Genomic DNA, 12,625 nt, shown 5'->3' with positions numbered 1-12,625 from the left:
TTTTCTTTTTTTTTCAGCCTCAGGATGTTCTGCTTCACCTCAATTGAGAGTTCCTTTGACCGCATGTTGTCTGGTCACAGCAACAGCTTCCAAATCCAAAACCACACACCTGGAATCAACCCCAGACCTTTTAACTACTTAATTGATTACAGGTTAACGAGGGAGACGCCTTCTGAGTTAATTGCAGCCCTTAGAGTCCATTGTCCAATTACTTTTGGTCCCTTGAAAAAGAGGAGGCTATGCATTACAGAGCTATGATTCCTAAACCCTTTCTCCGATTTGGATGTGGAAACTCTCATATTGCAGCTGGGAGTGTGCACTTTCAGCGCATATTATATATATAATTGTATTTCTGAACATGTTTTTGTAAACAGCTAAAATAACAAAACTTGTGTCACTGTCCAAATATTTCTGGCCCTAACTGTATATTCTTGTATATAGGGGGCAGTATTATAGTAGTTCTATTCTTGTACATAGCGGGCAGTATTATAGTAGTTATATTCTTGTACATAGGGGCAGTATTATAGTAGTTATATTCTTGTACATAGGGGGCAGTATTATAGTAGTTATTGTCTTGTACATAGGGGTCAGTATTATAGTAGTTATATTCTTGTACATAGCTGGCAGTATTATAGTAGTTATATTCTTGTACATAGGGGGCAGTATTATAGTAGTTATATTCTTATACATAGGGGGCAGTATTATAGTAGTTATATTCTTGTACATAGGGGGCAGTATTATAGTAGTTATATTCTTGTACATAGGAGGCAGTATTATAGTAGTTCTATTCCTGTACATAGGAGGCAGTATTATAGTAGTTATATTCTTGTACATAGGAGGCAGTATTATAGTAGTTATATTCTTGTACATAGGGGGCAGTATTATAGTAGTTATATTCTTGTACATAGGAGACAGTATTATAGTAGTTATATTCTTGTACATAGGAGCAGTATTATAGTAGTTATATTCTTGTACATAGGAGGCAGTATTATAGTAGTTCTATTCCTGTACATAGGAGGCAGTATTATAGTAGTTCTATTCCTGTACATAGGGGGCAGTATTATAGTAGTTATATTCTTGTACATAGGAGGCGGTATTATAGTAGTTATATTCTTGTACATAGAGAGCAGTATTATAGTAGTTATATTCTTGTACATAGGGGGCAGTATTATAGTAGTTATATTCTTGTACATAGGGGGCAGTATTATAGTAGTTATATTCTTGTACATAGGGGGCAGTATTATAGTAGTTATATTCTTGTACATAGGAGGCAGTATTATAGTAGTTATATTCTTGTACATAGGAGGCAGTATTATAGTAGTTATATTCTTGTACATAGGGGGCAGTATTATAGTAGTTATATTCTTGTACATAGGAGGCAGTATTATAGTAGTTATATTCTTGTACATAGGAGGCAGTATTACAGTAGTTATATTCTTGTACATAAGGGGCAGTATTATAGTTGTTATACTCTTGTACATAGGGGGCAGTATTATAGTAATTATATTCTTGTACATAGGGGGCAGTATTATAGTAGTTATATTCTTGTATATAGGGTGCAGTATTATAGTAGTTATATTCTTGTACATAGGCAGTATTATAGTAGTTATTTTCTTGTATATAGGGGGCAGTATTATAGTAGTTATATTCTTGTACATAGGGGGCAGTATTATAGTAGTTATATTCTTGTACATAGGGGACAGTATTATAGTAGTTATATTCTTGTACATAGGGGGCAGTATTATAGTAGTTATGGTCATGTACATAGGAGGCAGTATTATAGTAGTTATATTCTTGTACATATGGGGCAGTATTATAGTAGTTATATTCTTGTACATAGGGGGCAGTATTATAGTAGTTATATTCTTGTACATAGCAGCAGTATTATTGTAGTCTTAGTCTTGTACATAGGGGGGCAGTATTATTGTAGTTATATTCTTGTACATAGAAAAGTATATCAGGCTATTTGGTCATATCAAATCCTATGCTCATCACCACTGAACCAGTGGACATAACCTTAAAATCCTAAGCACTGAAATCTACCTTATTGTTAATAACTTATGAAAACAACCTACCTATAGTCTTTTCAAAGCTATCCATAATCCCTTGCATTTGCATTTCAAATTCAGTTTTAGGAGGGAATACCAGGACACCCTGTGAAGCAGCGGGCGACCTGCAATAAGAACAATTTTAAAACAGACAATATGGAAGGCGTCAGAGGCAGCGTTAGACTTTGAAACCACCTGGGGCACTTCCAGGCTGTCCCAGTGGTGACACATGTACAGCTTTCCCCAGAACTGTTCATAGTACACCGGACCTCGGCGACCTTGACTTGCTTTACCTTTGTAGACTGTCTTGATCTTCGCCATCCGCGTCTCGTTCTTCAGAGTCTAGAAAAAGACGATTGTGATAAATAATGGATCTGTAAATCTGGCAGACGACTCTATAAATCCAGAGCCCTCATCAGCGGTGACATGGGAATAGCATGATATACCGAGTCTCACATATAGAGTCTGTGCAGTCTCCTCATAACCAGCGTCGTGAATTTAACCCCTTAGCACTTTCTGGTTAAATTCACATAGACACACACTATGTTGCTAAAAATATTGGGACACAGATAGAAGGTCATGAAATTGGATTTATTTGCATTTTTCGGTCCAGCGTTGGGCTGCCTTTGGCCTCAATGACTGCAGTAACGCTCCTCGGCTGCTTTCCACCAAATTCCCATAAATAAATAACCTGAAAGCGCTGCGGTTGGTGCTATAAAAATAACAGGATAGATATGTGTAGAAAGGATTTGCCTCCATTCCTTGAGGAGAGCTTCAGATAGTGATCTGGTGGTTGATGGGTGTGTTGGGTGCACGGATATGGCATTCTAGTTAGTCCCAAAAATGCTTTGTGGGGTTGAGATCCAGACTTTGGGCCGGCCAATGAAGTTTGTAGACTTTCTGCTCCTCAAAGCAGCCCGAACACTGCGTGCCATATGACATGGTGCTCGGTCATGTTGGTAGAGACATGAAGTTGTAGCAAAGTAGGTAATACCACATTGTCCGGGATGTCTCTGTACCCACTGGTGTTGAGGGTAGACTTCACTATAACCAATGGTCCTACTCCTTCCAGCAGAGACACACCGACACCATAACAGACTCTCCTTCAAACGTCACTGTTGGGACGATGCAAGTCATTTAGTAACTACTCTCGAGGAAACCGACACACCCGTGTGCGGACATCCGATCGGAAGATGGTGTGCGGTGATTCATCTGTCCACAACACTCGCTTCCACTCACAGTCTGATGCTCCAAGCGCCGCCACTATGCAGTCATTGCTGTGATGTTGTGTGCAGCCGCTCGTCCATGCTAACCCTTTGCACGGCGTTCCCTACAGAGAGTTCTGTTACTAATGGATATTCCAATGTCCTGTGAGACCCCGTGAGCGATGGCAGATGATGTTTGTGAGGTCTTCACAGATCGAACAAGGTTTCCTTGTCCACCTTGTGTCAGTTTACGAGGTCTCCCTGAATGTTGCGGCACCACACACACAATATGGTCTCCAACTTCCAATAACATGGTCAACAGTGGGCTCTGGAAGGTCCAGAAACTGCAATGTCCCATACTGATTAGTTAGTGGCATCTCCCCACCAGACCCCGTTGTCAGCTCTACACCTGGGGACAGTCCTCCACCAGCTCCCGTTGTCAGCTCTACACCTGGCGACAGTCCTCCACCAGCCCCCGTTGTCAGCTCTACACCTGGCGACATCCCCCCACCAGACCCCGTTGTCAGCTCTACACCTGGCGGCATCCCCCCACTAGACCCCGTTGTCAGCTCTACACCAGGGGGCATGCCCCCACCAGACCCCGTTGTCAGCTCTACACCTGGTGGCATCCCTCCACCAGATGCCGTTGTCAGCTCTAAACCTGGTGGCAACCCCCCACCAGACCAGTTGTCAGCTCTACACCTGGGGGCATGCCCCCCACCAGACCCAGTTGTCAGCTCTACACCTGGGGGCATGCCCCCCACCAGACCCAGTTGTCAGCTCTACACCTGGGGGCATGCCCCCACCAGACCCTGTTGTCAGCTCTACACCTAATGACATCCCCCCACTGGACCCCATTGTCAGCTCTACACCTGGGGGTCACCTGATGGCACAGGATTGGTTGGGGGCAAGTACTTTTGTTAACATAGTGTATATATTTGCTTCCTTCTGCTCTGTAATGATCACATGTGTACTTTACCTACAAGTTGACAAACTTGAAGTTATTTCAGTTTAACCTCTTAGATGCTGCAGTGCATAGCAACCACAGTATCTAAGCTGTCTGACACAGCTAGGGGGTTCATTTTGTAAACCCATCAGTGTCTCCTTAAAGGGTTATCCTACAAAAAACATTCATCATCTATCCAGCAGTATACATGATGAATGTACACTCACTTCAGGTCTGGACCGCTGGGACCTCAAGGGATCACCAGGACTGCTCACCCCCTGGTTAATGTAGCAGTGGTGCCCATGCATAACCACCTCACCATCCACTTTATATGGAGAAAGCAAAGCACAGCTTGTGATCCATTCTAATGTATTTTCTGTTTGGATCTTTCCTCCATTTTCAAGATTTCTGCTCGCTGTCAGTGAATAGAAATATTCTTCTTTACACCCTAAACACTGAAAACATGTTTAGCCCGAAAATAATTCTCACAACAGATGTATCTAGTCTAGACAATCCTTCCAAACTGTGCTCAATATAGGGGGTCACTATTACTACTGGAGCCACCAATATATGGGTCACTATTACTACTGGAGCCACCAATATAGAGGGTCACTATTCCTACTGGGGCCACCAATGTATGGGTCACTATTACTACTGGAGCCACCAATATATGGGTCACTATTCCTACTGGAGCCACGAATATATGGGTAACTCATACTACTGGAGCCACCAATATATGGGTCACTATTCCTACTGGAGCCACCAATATATGGATCACTATTACTACTGGAGCCACCAATGTATGAGTCACTATTCCTACAGGAGCCACAAATATATGGGTAACTCATACTACTGGAGCCATCAATATATGGGTCACTATTCCTACTGGAGCCACCAATATATGGATCACTATTACTACTGGAGCCACCAATGTATGAGTCACTATTACTACTGGAGCCACAAATACATGGGTCACTATTACTACTGGAGCCACCAATATATGAGTCACTATTACTACTGGAGCCACGAATATATGGGTAACTCATACTACTGAAGCCACCAATATATGGGTCACTATTCCTACTGGAGCCACCAATATATGGATCACTATTACTACTGGAGCCACCAATGTATGAGTCACTATTACTACTGGAGCCACCAATGTATGACTCACTATTCCTACTGGAGCCACGAATATATGGGTAACTCATACTACTGGAGCCATCAATATATGGGTCACTATTCCTACTGGAGCCACTAATATATAAGCCACTATTACTACTGGAGCCACAAATACATGGGTCACTATTACTACTGGAGCCACAAATATATGAGTCACTATTGCTACTGGAGCCACCAATATATGGGTCACTATTCCTACTGGAGCCACCAATATATAAGTCACTATTACTACTGGAGCCACAAATACATGGGTCACTATTACTACTGGAGCCACAAATATATGAGTCACTATTACTACTGGAGCCACAAATGCATGGGTCACTATTACTACTGGAGCCACCAATATATGAGTCATTATTACTACTGGAGCCACCAATATATGGGTCACTATTCCTACTGGAGCCACTAATACATGGGTCACTATTACTACTGGAGCCACCAATATATGAGTCACTATTACTACTGGAGCCACAAATACATGGGTCACTATTACTACTGGAGCCACCAATTTATGAGTCATTATTACTACTGGAGCCACCAATATATGGGTCACTATTACTACTGGAGCCACAAATACATGGGTCACTATTACTACTGGAGCCACAAATATATGAGTCAGTATTACTACTGGAGCCACAAATACATGGGTCACTATTACTACTGGAGCCACAAATACATGGGTCACTATTACTACTGGAGCCACCAATTTATGAGTCATTATTACTACTGGAGCCACCAATATATGGGTCACTATTACTACTGGAGCCACAAATATATGAGTCACTATTACTACTGGAGCCACAAATACATGGGTCACTATTACTACTGGAGCCACCAATATATGAGTCATTATTACTACTGGAGCCACAAATACATCGGTCACTATTACTACTGGAGCCACCAATATATGGATCACTATTACTACTGGAGCCACCAATATATGGGTCATTATTCCTACTGGAGCCACCAATATATGAGTCACTATTACTACTGGAGCCACCAATATATGGGTCATTATTCCTACTGGAGGCACAAATATATGAGTCACTATTACTACTGGAGGCACAAATATATGAGTCACTCATACTACTGGAGCCACCAATATATGGATGACTATTCCTACTGGAGCCACCAATATATGGATCACTATTCCTACTGGATCAACCAATATATATGAGTCACTATTACTACAAGGGGCGGATCTGCTATGGAATTTACAGTAGCTATAGCAGCAAAGTGGATACTTTTAAAATCTCATCCACACGCTGCTGAGAAAATCTGCACAAACCTCGTGAGGATATATAGACATGTGATGCAGGATTTAATTCCGGAGCAAGTAAATTTTAAATATAATGTATATCAATAGCCCATCCAGAGCTCCAGCGTTCCTCCTTGTTTGTTTGTTTTTTAAACGGCCCTGTCCCTATTAAAATGATAGAGGTAAAAATTATAGGCTGTGATGAGCCACGCCCCTAGCCCCCGACCACACCCTCTGTCCTGCTTTGGGGCTCCATGAGAAATGTTTCTTTCAAAAAGGGTCCCATGGCTGAAAAAGTTTGGGAACCGCTGATCTATAGGCTAAATACGTGAGCAGCACAAATCTCCCTCCTGTCCTGATAGTTTGTTACAGTGTATCAGCGCAGCCTGTTTAGCTCACACGGTATGCCTATGCCTTTTCTAAAATTCTAGACTATCAAACATCTTGGATTATTGTTTTTGGTTATTTGTACCCGAATGGCAGATAATTCGGAACTCCAGACTCGTATGGTACCCAACTCCTAACGGAGAGGTTATCTGGTCTCCTCATACACTAATGAGTATTGGACGGTCAGACTGGGAGCGGTTGTGCTGCACCCAGCCACACTAGAGGTTACAATATCCTATACTACATACAAGCTGTACCAAACACTAATTTCTGGGGGTGGAATACTTTTATAAAACCTGCTAAATGCGGTTTGAAGTATGTGCTGAACTGTAATCTCAGGATTTGTAATTCTGACAGACCTGTTCCCTATTTTTTAGGGGGTTGAACCCTTCTGCAGCACACCTATGTGCTGTATATGATCCGCTATAGACTCCCAATGAACACAGTGAGAATTACCAGAATAATGCAGATGTGTCTCCTGAAAGGTCACTTGCTTCTTGCCTGTACAGAGATCCTGCGCAGTCGTTGCAGTCCGTGTGGCGAGCTGCTCTTTCTCTCCTGACGGGAAGGGCAGGACCAAGAAAACTTCAAAAACTGCAGCCACCCCTTGTTTATCTCGTACGTTCTTTCTAATTTTAATGAGCACCTGAATATAAAAAGAGAATTTCCATCCTCTCAGATACAAAGAGCTGCAATTGTATTCATTGAATTATAATATGCATAATAAATACCATCAAAAGAGTCTCCCTGCATTACATATCTATAAGCGATATACAAATAATTAGCGCCATGCAGAAAGACTTTATCACCACTCTGATCAACGACTTTGGACATTAGCGAGTGCAGCTCTGGAGTATAATACAGGATGTAACTCAGGAGCAGTACAGGATAAGTAATGTATGTACACAGTGACTCCACCAGTAGAATAGTGAGTGCAGCTCTGGAGTATAATACAGGATGTAACTCAGGATCAGTACAGGATAAGTAATGTATGTACACAGTGACTCCACCAGCAGAATAGTGAGGGCAACTCTGGAGTAAGGTGTGGTTTGTTGGAGCTCCTCAGAGAACCAGGGTGTGGTTGCAGTCCCAGCTGGAAGCCTGTTTTGGAGCCCAGGATCAGAGCACGTAGCTGGGCTTCTTGTTCTATGGAGTCCCGCAATTCCCCCCCCCCCCCCACTTCGGTCGGAGGGGGGAAGTGCTGAGAAGGCAGCGACAACACCATCAGCGTCGCTGGCGGCATATGTGGTTTCAGCAGCAACAACCAGGAAAGCCGGAGCAGCTAGTAAAGCTGCGAAGAGAGAGGGTCCGGGTCGCAGGCGCAGTGACATGGCCCAGCAGGTTGGTACAGCCGCATCTGACAGCGCCGGAAGCGAGATGATGACCCGCAGTCAAACTCGCAGCCAAACGCTCAGCAAAGAAGGTAAGCCGCAATGGAGTGATCGTCGGAAAGGGGAGTCTGTGGTAGAGCTGGCCTCCCGTCTGGCCACCAGCATGGCGGACTATGAGCGTGCGGGGAGAGAAATCCTCCTGCAGAAGGAGAAGCTGCGGTCGGCCAGGTCACTAAAGGACCAGACCGCCGCTAAAGGAAAAAGAGATGCAATCAGCAAGTCCATACAGGACTGTAAAAACTGCATACAAAGGTGCAAGGAAGAGAGGGACAGGATTCTAGAGCAAAGTGGTCCCTTTAGGGAAAAATTACTTAACAGTGACAGATTTTCCAAAATGGCGTCAGGATACAGCCGTCACAAGGAGGCTGATCACTCCAGCGATAGAGACAGCAGTGGTGACAGTACTGACGAGGATGCCTATGAGAATAGCCTGAGGGAGCAGCCTGTCTGCTCAGGAGAGCAGACCCAGAGTGGCACTACAACCACCAGCAGCCTCCGGCCGGAGCAGGTTGCGCTGCCTCTAACCTCCGGGGATTCAGATCCAGAGGAAGATAAAAGCGATGGGGGTGCTTTAATAATGCAGCAGATAAGGCTGTTGGAATCCCCCCCTAATATGAGCGGCCTTCAGTTTGGTGATGATTTACCAGAGGAGGATGTCAAGATCAAGACAAAAAAAGGGGAAAAAAAGAATTTGGTGCAGGAGAAATATGTATATGTGACGGGGGGCGCTGGTTTGGCTGCAAAGTCGGATCAGGGCACCCCCACCCTGAGAACCCCGGTTTCTGACTCTGCAGTGGGTTTTGAACATGGGAACAGGGATAAAGGAGTTAAACTGGCCGGGTCCTCTGTCCCTGTTTCAGTTAGTGCAGTGACAGAAACAGCTAGCAGGGCGGCCAGCACAGGACAAGGCAAGGTGGCAAAAGAGTTTGGCAGTGGCGGAACTGCCAGCGCCAGTAAGGCCAGTGATGCGGAGGGTGCTGCGGGCTCGGGACCGGGGGTCCCCCGTGCGACAGGTCGGTCTGCAGGGGTCCCTCAGTCTAGGTCCCAGGCACCCAGTGATGTGGAGGCTGCTGGCAAAAGTAAAGAAAAAAGCAAAAATAAAAATACTAAAAGTGCTGGAATACAGAGTGACCATGGGGGGGTCATTACGGTGGTTGCAGCGGCGCAAGATGGGGCAGCAGTGCCACCCCCTAGGTCTACCAAGGCCCAAAATAAAAAAGCTGCTTCCAACCCCAAGTCTGGTCCAGAGGGTCTTGGTATGAAGGGTCTTGGTATGAAAGGTGTGGATATGTCTGGTGCGGCCCATGTGTCTGATACTCCGACGCACTCGGAGGCACGGGCTGCAGCTACTGTTCCCCGCACAGGGGCACCTACTGTAAATATAGGCACAGGTTCTAGGGATAGTCAGGGCACATCACAGGTTCCAGTCGCCCCTCCGGTGGCGACCACAGCTGGTAGGAGTTATGCCAGTGTCGCCGCTGGAGGGGAGGGATCCTCCTTGTCTCCAGGCTCTAGAGAGGGCGTATTGCAACAGCGCCTCCTGGGGGCTCTACGGAAGGGGGAGAGTTCAATCACAGTTGGAGGAAGAGAGGTGAATCTATCTCTTTGGACAGAGAGACACGGCTTAGGAGCCTTCCGAGAGCAAAGGGGGGAGACCGTATGGTCCCTACCAACACCCGGGCAGGACGCAGGTCGTAGGAATGTGGTCCGTCTTCGTTGGAGGGGCAATGATACATGCCCCCCGAGGGCGAGGGTAGTGGAGCTTCTACTGAAGATGGGCTTCAGGGCGGTTGACATCTTTGCCCTGATCCATCCCTTTGGCACGTCTGAGTTTGACATCAGTTTCGTTCGCCCGGAGGGTCTAGAACTCTTCTGGGGGAATTACGAGCTGATGAAAAGCGAGCCCGGCTGGCGAGACTTTGCCGTCCAGGTGGTGTCTCGCCAGAACGAAGTCAAGAAGGTGACCGTTTTGACTCGTAACGAGTCGCTTTCTTGTTTTGATATAATGACGTGGCTCGGTCGATACGGAGAGGTGACAGATATGCCCAGAAAGAACCGGGATGAGCACGGCATCTGGTCCGGGGCCTGGATGTTCATGGTCAAGCTGAAGCGTTCAGGAAACTCAGTGGCACACATACCATCTGCAGCCTTCCTCGGCAGGGATCGTATCTTGGCCTTTTACCAGGGGCAGCCGAAGCTCTGCCACAGGTGCGGCGACCCCTCACACTTGAGCGCCGCTTGTAAGACCTTGAAGTGCGCTCTGTGTGGGGGTCTGGGTCATCTAGCTGCCTCCTGTACAGAGATTAGGTGTAACCTGTGTGGTGACCTTGGTCACCCATTCAGTCGCTGTCCACACTCCTTTGCCAATGCGGTGTCAGCCCCTACGGATGGGGGCCATGGTGCGGCCTCCGGGGGTGAGGGGACTAGCAGAGGTGGAGGAGCTCAGGAGCCAGGGAAGAACCGGCAAAAGACGCCTGCTGAGCAGAGGCGTCAGGACAAACGCAGACGGAGCAGGGAGCTGACAGGAGCACCCACAGCAGGTGGATCAATGGTGGCCCCTGTTCCTGAAGCAACTCTCGCGGCTGAGGCTTTGAGGGACAGCGAAGTGGATGAAGAGGACAGGAGGATCCAGAGGGAGGAGGGAAAGACCAACTCTTCATATTCCTCCCACTATGAGAGTGTGGATGAGGAAGGAAAGAGTTGGTTAGAGAAACGGCGTAAGCTAGGTGCCACTAGGAGAAAGCGAAGGGGGGATTCAAGATCTTCTCCCACCCCGGGCCAAGTACTGAAGGAGAAGCCTGCTCGCCTCCAGTTGGACTCTCCAATAGGTACCGGGCCCTTCAAGACATCTCTTCCTCCTCTGAGGGGGAAGCGAAGGGCAAGGTGCCTGGGGCAAAGAAAGGGTCAACAGGGGGCACTGAGTCTCCTCCTCGTGGAGGCCTAGTTCCTTCCGGGGAGGGGGCTACTCTGGAGCCTGGAAACAAGGACGATGGGTTCGGGGGATCCCCTGCTATGGGCACATCTGTGTCCAAAAAAAGAAGCAAGGGGCTTTCCTCCGACCCCGAAGAAGCGGGTGTGAGGAAGAAAGCCATCTAATTTAATCACTCATGATGGCGGCACCCACTCCGCTGACTCTGGCATCAATTAACGTTGCCAGCATTAAGTCAGATACGGCTAGATTTGCGGCCTTTGATTTTCTCGGCCGCGTTGAAGCCGACATTTGATTTTTGCAGGAGACCAGGCTGTCTGATTTGGCAGCCATACATAAGGCAAAAAGGGAGTGGAGGTCAGGCCCTTCCTACTGGTCTCTTGCGGCCGAGCCGTATAGCGGAGTGGCGGTACTTTTTACCGCAGCGGTCGAATGCCAACGAGTAATTGAATTAGAAATGGGAAGGTGCCTGATCTTAGATGTCCTCATGAAGGGACAAGAATTGAGACTTGTAAACATCTATGGTCCCCAGTCAAAAAAGGACAGGAAGAGTCTCTTTATGAGGATCAAGCCCTACCTTTTTACCAGCCGCCAAGTTGTCTTTGGAGGTGACTTTAATACAGTCACGAGAGCCCGCGATAGGGGAGGCTCTGGAGACAGGCGGTTGACTTTTGATGGCGTCGCACTTAATAGTGTAGCTAGCGAGGCTCGCCTGGTGGATGTCCACATCCGGCACACCCCAGGCCACGAGGGGTTCACCTATTATAGAGGTCAGAGCAGGTCTAGAATAGACAGGTTTTATTTGAAGGAGGAAGCCATCTCTTCACCAGTGTCCGTTGTTGAGGTGGAATTCTCCGACCACTGTCTAATATTGTTTTCTCTGAATGTTGCAGAGACCCCCCGGATGGGCAGAGGTTTGTGGAGACTGAATTCATCATTCCTGGAGGAAGCAGAGATAAGACAGTCCTTTTGAGGATTTTCTGCAGAGCCAGGTACCATTACTGGATCTCTGTAGCAGTAAGTCAGAGTGGTGGGAGATGTTCAAGAGGAGGGCGGCGAGGTTCTTCCGTGAGCTCTCCAACCTCAGATGCCTGGACAGGTACCGCCTGTACAATGGCCTGAGGAGGAAACTCGAACATCTCGTTTCGACTGGAGGTAGCCGCGAGGAGATCTCCAGAGTGAAATCTTTACTCAAGACGTGCCAGTACGATAGACACGCATCCTTGGTTTTTGAGAGGGATTTCGGGAAGTACCGCTCGCCCGACCCTTACAGAAACTG

The 12,625-nt window shown here is 46.7% G+C and overlaps 1 protein-coding gene across 3 annotated transcripts in view; it reads right to left on the bottom strand.

Moving 5' to 3' along the window:
* DNAH14 (dynein axonemal heavy chain 14) overlaps positions 1 to 12,625 on the bottom strand; it is a 225,456-nt gene that overhangs the window by 167,345 nt on the left and 45,486 nt on the right. For all 3 annotated transcript variants that reach the window (XM_066595168.1, XM_066595169.1, XM_066595170.1), the window contains exons 13-15: positions 7,483 to 7,672; positions 2,342 to 2,390; positions 2,076 to 2,173 (exon numbers count right to left, since the gene is read on the bottom strand). In XM_066595168.1, coding sequence (XP_066451265.1) covers positions 2,076 to 2,173; positions 2,342 to 2,390; positions 7,483 to 7,672 — 337 coding nt within the window. The remainder of the gene's footprint in view (positions 1 to 2,075; positions 2,174 to 2,341; positions 2,391 to 7,482; positions 7,673 to 12,625) is intronic.

Source organism: Eleutherodactylus coqui, chromosome 3, assembly GCF_035609145.1.
Source record: "Eleutherodactylus coqui strain aEleCoq1 chromosome 3, aEleCoq1.hap1, whole genome shotgun sequence".
NCBI classification, from domain to species: domain Eukaryota; kingdom Metazoa; phylum Chordata; class Amphibia; order Anura; family Eleutherodactylidae; genus Eleutherodactylus; species Eleutherodactylus coqui.
Note: the sequence above shows the minus strand (reverse complement) of the source record. Positions and strands in the feature narration are given on the sequence as shown.